Here is a 9,134-nt window from a genome sequence, read left to right as displayed (position 1 = left end):
CAAATAACATGTTAACATTTATGTATAGAGTCTCAGCTCACCTTTAATTCAACAATGATAAAGTTAAAACAGAGTGAATCCTCTAGATTAACATCTTCCATTTTGGGAGGAACTCCTGTCATAACTAGAAAGACATTGCACAAAAGAATACCAGATAATCTGAACTTTTCTCTTTGCCTTTGAATTACATTCATTCATTTGTATTTTGCAATCAGAGCCCCCCACATGATTTTATATAACAAATTACAAATATTTTTAGTTCCAAAACAAACTACTCGTGTGGTGATGAGGCAGTAACACAACACACACACACACACACACACACACACACACACACAAAACGATCATAATAGGGTGATCTTAGAGTGATTTCACTAAACATTATTGACAATGTATATGTTTCACAGGCTGGTAACGGGCATCTTGACTAAACTTGAAGTTTTGTGTTTAAAATACTTGACTCCAGTAGACCTCTATGCAATAAGCTTGCTAGGACATGTGTAAGCAGAATAGATGATTATCTACAATATTTGATTTTAAGGATAAGCAAGAATATTGTGCCATAAGTATCTACTCTTCTAAAACTATAAACTTCATCATTCAGGAGTGTTTTCTTTTGGTTAAGAGTTGACCTCTTAGAAAGTTTCAATACAGTACTACGAACTAGATTAACCATGCTGTACATTAGATTCCTAGAATTTATTTACTTTATAACTGAAAGTTTAAAAACATGGTAACTATGATGTGATGAATATGTTAATTAGCTTGATTGTGGTCATCATTTCACAGTGTATACATATATCAGATCATCATATTGTACACTTTAAATACATACAATTTTTTTTGTCAATTATACCTCTAAAGGTGGGAAAAAAAGCCAATCTCATTTTGTGATTTTCCTGGTAAATGAAGATCGTCCTCTGTAAGTTAGACTATTTTTACCTGTTTTTCAGGTCATGATTTTCTATCCAGGAGAGAACAAAGTATTCTGATTGAATTAGATGCCTGGTGGGGATGACTTTATCTATATCTTGCATAGCCCTTTGCATCCTCTCAGCTTAAGTAAATTCTCCTCACTTTTAAGGCACAGTTTAAAATATACCCTTCCATAATGATTTTTTTTTTATCGCTATAGACAGTAGTGGTCTGTTCTATCTCACTGCTAAAACAATACCTACTGCTTGTCACATAGAGTGGTATATATGGTGTTTCATTCATTCAACAATCTGTCAGGGCAAGACACGTGTTAGATAATACTCTGTCTCACTAGATTGCAAAGTTCTGAAGGGACTAATGTTGAATATTCTTTCAATGTGCCCAATCTGTGGTATACGGACGAATTTACTTAATGAATAAATGAATAAGATTCCATCATTTGTCATGTAAAAATATATAACTGGGAATCCACCTCTATAGTTTAAAATACTTTCTGTAAGGAAATTATGTATTTTTTTCTCATCCATTCTATTTCTTTATCATTGTGTTCTAAACATATTCTTAATGTTGAGTTAGACTAATTGCAATACTCAGGAAATGTGCCCACATTCCATGGTTAGATTTCCTTATGTAAGAAGAGTGTGATAGGCCAGCTCAGGGACTCTTCTTACAAATACACAGGCTGCTAAACCTCAGAGATGAGAAGCCCTTGGGGACTACTCATCTTCATATTTCCAGACACAAAATACTTGAACTGAGAATAAAAGTCATGGATTCACTTAGACCTGCTTCTTGTTAGCTTGAGAAGGAAAAGGCACAATTAACCCATCTTTACTCCTCAAGTGATGAGGATAGCAGAAGGGATACTCAGCTAGAGTTTCAGAGGAGAAGGTAAGTTGCATAGTTATGGTGTTCATACTGTATAAGTAAAAAATATGCTCTAAAATCAACTCCTGATTGTCCACACGAGCTCTAGAGTTTTTGATGTTTGCAGGTCACTGAGCCACAGGAGTGGAGGAAAGAGGCCGTTGGCATCCATCTTAGACTCAGTTGTGCATTGTCCACTCACTTTGTCTGAGTACCCTAGTGTCTAATCTGTGAATTAATCTGTGAAATCACCAGCCTCTAACATAGGAATTATAATACTACAAATAAATTTAAACAGACCTTACAATACACAAACGTATTCACATTTATTGTCTTACTTAATTTGCACAAAAATCCTTTGAAGTATTTATTACTTTTTAAAGATTGAAACATAAAAATCAGAGAAACTCTATGATGAGTCAAATGTTACTCCTTAAGTTTTAGAGCTGAGGTTGAAACTAAATCTTCTGACTCCTGGTTCAGTGCTCTTTCTGCCACTTCTGCATTAATGATTTCCTTCTTTAAAAAGGAGCAACTGAGATTTGATAATTAAGTCAGGTTTAGAAAAATAATTTCATCCTGGACCTGTGCTGTCCAATACTGTAGCCACCAGCCACACGTGACCACTGAGCATTTCACATGTGGCTAGTTTGATTTGAGATGTGCTGTAAGTATAAAATACACTACGCATTTCAAAGATTTGTACCAAAAAAACCCATAAAATACTTCATTATAATTTTTATATTATTACATGTTGAAATGACAAAATTTTAGATATACCAAGTTAAATAAACTATAGAATTAAAATTGACTTCAACTGTTTGTTTTTACCTTTTAAAAATGGGCTTCTAGAACATTTTAAATTACTCATATGACTACATTATATTTCTATTGGGCAATGCTGATCTAGACTCCACCTTTGTAAAATATTTTCAATTGTCATAGTTTTAATAGTACTGTGTGGTGCATGTGTAAAAACACCTTTTAAATTTCTAAATTGCTTTTGAATTGCTAAAATTACATGAGGTCTGAGTCAGATCTGAGCCAGTGTAGCAGATTATATTGCAGAGTGATCAAACACATAACGTAAGAAATTTTAGCATTAGCCTAGTGGAACTTACTGTTTAGTAAATAGTTAAATAAAGTAGTTAGTGGTTAGCATGGCTCATTTTTATGTGGATTAAGATGTAATTTGTATAACATTTCTTCCTGCAACACAAAGTGTAATACAATGTGCTGTAATAAGCTGTTGGGTGTGCACATCACACTGCCATGAAATCTCTGAGTCTATGCGTGGGTGGCAAAGTACTGAAATGTGAAATTGTACAGTTTTATCCTTCATCCAAGAAGGCTCTTCTTGAGAAGATGCTTTCAAAGATGGGCTTTACATGATCATGTAGTGCTTCGGGCACAGAGAAGAAGCCAAGAGAGAGGTTAAGAGGAGAAAACAAGAATGAAGAAAGATGATTTCAGCTCTAGGAGAGAATAACCTAAAATAGTGCCTCTCAAACTTTAATGTGCACACACATCATGTGGGGATCTTGCTAAAATGTAGAGCCTGGTTCAGTTGGTGTGAGTTAGTTTCTGAGATTGTGCATTTTAACAAATTCCCAAATGATGCTGGTGCTGGGTCTGTGGACTACATATTGAGGGGCAAAGACCTAAAGCAGAGAAATGTTTGGGAAGAAAGAAAAATAGAATAGAGAAACCTTTTTTTTTTTTTTTAATTTTTTGCTATTAATATTTTAAGTCTAATTGAATAAACAGCGATAGTGCCTTTGAAATCCAGTGCTAAAAAAAAAAAAAAAAAAAAAAGAGTAGAGAAACCTAACTGGCTTGAATACAGGGCAGAAGGGTGCAGGGCACTGAAACAGAACAAGGAAGATGGGCAGGAGGAAGACATTTTACGTGGAAAGAGAGCCCAGTAGGAATTAGGAGAAATGTGGGCAAATTAGATAGACGATGAGAATGGTTATTGTGTTTGTGACACTTAGGACAGTTTGAAGGCATGCATGAAAAGAGGTTAAAAGCAAAAAACTGAGTATATGGGTCTTCTTGAACATTCCTTTGATATTTATCTCTGTGTAGTCTCTGTGACTAGACTATAGCCGTGTATGCTAATTGGTAAGGGATGAAGGGAAAGGACAACTCCCAGGTATTTTAGCAACAGGGTAAGGGCAATTGGACAATCTCTCTTTTGCACGTGATTCCCCTATCTCCATCCCGCAGGACTGGAGAAAAGAACAGATACAAAATTCATATGTTCTGTAGAATTTGGAAACCTGCCAGAGAATAGCTGTTCAGTATTACGAAGCTTCTTTGTTTTAAACTGAATTGGGAAATCAGGAGGAGGCACCTGCATAGTTGGGATTGCAAATGGCCAAAGGAAGTGCCTTGTCTTAATATGGCAATAATAGGTTAGAAGTTAGAAGTAAGAAGACATGAACAGTTTCTTGAAGAGCCAGGGAGAAAGGTCGATCCTGAGCTGGGCAGGTTGAGAAAATGACAAACCAGATGTCTGATCTGGACCCAGTATAATCTCTGGGTAAACATGAAAGTTTAGAGACGTCTCTATGAGTAGCCCAACACAGAGGAAAAATGGTCTTTTTCAGAGATGAGGCCTCAGTTGACCCCAGAACAGGCAACTCCAAAACACACGCCATCTTCGCCCCCTTCTGGGAGAAGTGTGGGTGGGAGACAGAAGCACTGCATGGGAGCCTCCAGTGGAAACACAAGTATCTGGGGGCTTGCATGGCCAAATATGGCAGCACTAGCAGTGGTCCATTAAGTTGTGCTCAACGGCCTTGGTGAGAGAGGGAGGCTTAGCCCAGAGCACAGCCGGAGACTCAGACGGCAGAAAGAGTTTTGGGAGGTCTGCTCTTCTACCATCATCCAGCTTTACTGAGGTGTAAGAATAAGCTTCCCACCTGGAAATCAGCTTATGATTAGATTAAACGAGAACAAACACACGAATGAAAAGAGTTTTCTAAAATGTTCTGTGCCACATAGTGTTACCCTCTGTTTTTTTAAAAAAAGGGGAGGGGGAGAGGCCAGCCCAGTTGCATAGTGGTTAAGTTTGCACGCTCTGCTTTGGCGGCCCAGGGTCGTGGGTTCAGATTCTGGGTGCGGACTTACACACCACTGATCAAGCCATGCTGTGGTGGCATTCCACGTACAAAAAATAGAGGAAGATCGACACAGATGTTGGCTCAGCAACAATCTTCCTCAAGCAAAAAAAGAGGAAGATTGGCAATAGATGTCAGCTCAGGGCCAATCTTCCCGACCAAAAAAAAAAATGAGAGGAGGAGTCTAACATCAAATAAGTTTGGAAAATATTGTGTGTTATATATAGCAGTCTAGGAGATTCTGATATATCTTTCAGTTAGGAAACCTGTTTAACTTTGTATAACTCGGCATGTCTGAAATCATATGATGTTAGGATACTTATTTCACTTACATCTATTATCACATCCCTGAAATTAATATTCTGCTGAACAACCTTGGAAACCTTGACATGGAAATCATCATTGACCTTAACGATAGATACCTTCTCTGCATGAAATCCTGGAGGCAGGCTCAGCCCTAGGCAAATGTGTCATTAGGAAAAGTATTTTATCAGCTCAGCCTCTTCTTTATGCACATCTTCAACTGATTTGCTTTAGAAAACCTCATCCAAGGTCTTTAGCATTACACTTATATCTAACTCTGGAGTTAACGGTTTTATACTTTGTTCAAAAATTTGAGACACTGGAGGGGATGTGAAAGTTTATTTAGGGTTCCTAGAATCTATAGGTAGATAGATATTTATTCACTCTTTTTTATCTGAGTGCTGATTTCTCGGTGGGTCTGAGGCCCTGCGCATCAATGGAGGCACAGGTTTAGTGCCAAGGGGATAAGATAACTAGGTTCAGTGTTTTCATAGGTAGGGATACTGGGCTTGGGGAGTTGGAGACAAGCTGGGATTCTGCCTGTCTAATCTGACTCTTTCCTCTCATCTCCACAGATTTCTCAGAGGAGAATGGGTAGAAGAAATCAATCCACAGTGACCGAGTTTCTTCTTTCAGGATTGACTGACCAACCAGAGCTTCAGTTGCCCCTTTTCTGCCTCTTCTTAGGGATTTATATGGTTACTGTGGTGGGAAACCTGGGCATGATCTCCATAATTGGGTTGAGTTCTCAACTTCACACCCCCATGTACTATTTCCTCAGTGGTTTGTCTTTTGTAGACTTCTGCTATTCTTCTGTCATTACTCCCAAAATGCTGGCAGGGTTTTTATGCAGAGATAAAGCTATCTCCTATTCTGGATGCATGAGTCAGTTGTTTTTCTTCTGTATTTTTCTCATTTCTGAGTGCTACATGTTGGCAGCAATGGCCTATGATCGCTATGTGGCCATCTGCAGCCCCCTGCTCTACAATGTCATCATGTCCCCTAGGGTCTGTTCTCTGCTGGTGGCTGCTGTCTTCTCAGTAGGCTTTACCGATGCTGTTATTCATGGAGGTTGTATCTTAAGGTTGACTTTCTGTGGCTCAAACGTCGTTAAACATTACTTCTGTGATATCATCCCTCTTATTAAACTCCTGTTCCAACACTTATATTGATGAGCTTTTGATTTTTGTCATTGGTGGATTTAACATGGTGGCCACCAGCCTGACAATCATCATCTCCTATGCTTTTATCCTCTCCAGCATCCTCCACATCCGTTCTAAAGAGGGCAGGTCCAAAGCCTTCAGCACCTGCAGCTCCCACTTGACAGCTGTTCTTCTGTTTTATGGGTCTCTCATGTCCATGTATCTCAAACCTGCTTCCAGCAGTTCACTCACTCTGGAGAAAGTGTCCTCGGTATTTTACAGCATTGTGATCCCCATGTTGAATCCCTTGATATATAGTCTGAGGAACAAGGAAGTGAAAAATGCACTCATGAAACTCTTAAGAAGAAAAGCATTTTCACAATGAATATGCTCTTTATTAAGATTATTTATATGTTTACAATCATATGTAAGTAAGTATGTATTTATTCTTTAACTCTTTTCAAGTAATATGAAGTGAGGTGAAATTATACATATATAATTCTAAATAGATATGTATATAAATATTCAGATTACTAAATATATTCATACATAATAAGATTAATAAAATGTAAAGCATCGACTATGAAAGTAAGAAGTAGCAAATATTTTAAATTTAAAGTTTAATACCATTGTTGAGATTTGACATCAATTTTTACTTAAGTTTCCTGAATCTAAGCAAAAAGAAAACAAAATCATGATGTGCTCTACAGTCAAAAAAAAAAAAACCACTGAATTATTTGGTGAGCCAAAGTCTCTCTTCCTATTTATGTCTATCCAAAAGAGAATTCTCTTATGGAAATTTCCATAGAAAATATTGAGCAGTGATATGGAAATCATGACAACTTTACAATAAAGAATTGTTGAAGATTTTTTCTATCGTTTCTTTTAAAGGGCTTATTAAAGGCCAATGTTATATCAAAGTGGAATTCAATGAATAAGATCCAGCAATGAGCTAAGCTAATATGGTCCAGTATTTGGCCTTTGGTGATCCAAGGAGAAGACTTAGAATATCTAATGTGGAGTTGATATTTATACATACTAATCTAAATGTCTTTTTTTTCCCTTGTGACCAGTGTATGTGCAGTATTTTATAACTTTCTATTTAATTCTTTTGAGTTAGTATTTTCTCTTTAGGCCATTAAGTAGGTGTCTTACATTCCCCTTTATAAAATGTTTGGAATTGAACATAATGAAAAAGTTTATGGTTTTCAAGAATAAATTCTTACACTATCAACCAAGATAGTGCACTGTGTGGAGAATGCAATATGTTAATTAATTCATTTACTTAGCATATGCTTATCATGGACACTATGTTCTAGGCGATATTCTAAGTGCTGGAATATTATGGTGAATATAATAGATAAGGTCTCTACTTACTTTAGGTGGGTGAGGAAATGGCAGATAATACAGAAATAATTAAATGAACAAACAGGATAATTATAGATAGAGATAAATGCTTTGAAAAAAGTGAGGCATACAACTGTCAATGGGATAAAGACAACTCTCGATAGAGCTCCTTGAAGAAGAGACATTTGAGTGAAACCTAAATGACAAGAGTACAGTTATACAAAAGCAGAAGGGCAGAAGGAAGTACAAAGTACCAAAGCTGGAACAATCCTGGCCATATTCAAAAAACAGAGAAGGTAGTACGTCTGAAGAACAGTGAAAGAGGGGAAAGAGGTACCAAAGGAGGTTAGATAAGCAGGCAAACGCCAGGTCATGTAAGGGGTTGGAATCTTACTCTCAGTACAAAGAGAAGCCGCTGGTATGTTTCTAAAGCAATGATGTAATCTGTTTTACATTTGAAAAATGTCTTCTGGTTATTGATAAGAAAAGATACAGATGTGTGTGTGTTTATGTGTGTGCGTGTTTGTGTATGTGTATGTTGGAGGAGAGTTTGATAGGGAAGGAGGGTCTATTGACCAGAGTGGACACTCAGAGAACACTTTGAGTCTACTGAAATTGTCTTGGCAGGAAAGATGTAATTTTAGTTAGAGTAGTGGGAATAGAGATGGAAAAGAATGGATAGAGTCAAGACACATTTCTGACCTTGAATCAATAAGACTTGCTGCTGAATTCAAAATGTGAAGCCTGAAGATGATAAATTTTGATAAGATTAAAATAAAAGTTTAGAAATTAGGAAATTTATAATAAAAGTGACCATTAAAAAGAAAAAACAGAATTGAATCATAAAAACTTGAATAGTTGCAATGTTTGAGCCTTACATCTGTCTGTTTCCAAGCAGCCAAAACAAACATAAATATGGTAGTAGAGATACTTACACAATTCCATTATTAGAAAAAAACAATCATTCCAAGTATTCATGGTAAGCAAAGTTTTCTCATAAAGTTGTAAAAAAATCACCTCTAATTCCTTTCTCTTCCCCCAAAGAAATAAAACCAATTTACATAGAATTTATATAACGGTTACTCGAAGATGCTAGTAGGCAGAGCTTTTGAAAGAAAGAGGAAAGTAGTGTTTTTATGTAAAGTATTTATATCTCTTTGGGTTATGTCTCCCTCATGGATGCTTCTCCCACGCTACTGATGACTTAAGTTAAGCTTGGAATCATTTCCTACTTAAAAAAAAGATATTATTTACCCCTGTTTGGAAGATGGCTTCAGAAAATTAAGAGACAGGGGGCAAGAAAAAGGCTGAGACAGGGAGGATAGATAGGTGGTATCTACATTTCCATTGTCATGCATACCTGTGGAAGAAATCACTTTTATATCATGGTACTCCAATACATCCAGATGTAGCC

General features: G+C 36.8%; 1 protein-coding gene across 1 annotated transcript; it reads left to right on the top strand.

Moving 5' to 3' along the window:
- Positions 1-5,787: 5,787 nt before the first annotated feature.
- LOC131408187 (olfactory receptor 8D4-like) lies at positions 5,788-6,758 on the top strand. Its single transcript, XM_058544730.1, is given in 2 exon segments — positions 5,788-6,378; positions 6,380-6,758. Coding segments are annotated over 2 exon segments (936 nt in total). The 5' UTR covers positions 5,788-5,821.
- The last annotated feature ends 2,376 nt before the right edge of the window (positions 6,759-9,134 follow it).

The sequence above is a fragment of the Diceros bicornis genome, chromosome 7 (genome assembly GCF_020826845.1).
Source record: "Diceros bicornis minor isolate mBicDic1 chromosome 7, mDicBic1.mat.cur, whole genome shotgun sequence".
Classification (NCBI taxonomy): Eukaryota; Metazoa; Chordata; class Mammalia; order Perissodactyla; family Rhinocerotidae; genus Diceros; species Diceros bicornis.
Note: the sequence above shows the minus strand (reverse complement) of the source record. Positions and strands in the feature narration are given on the sequence as shown.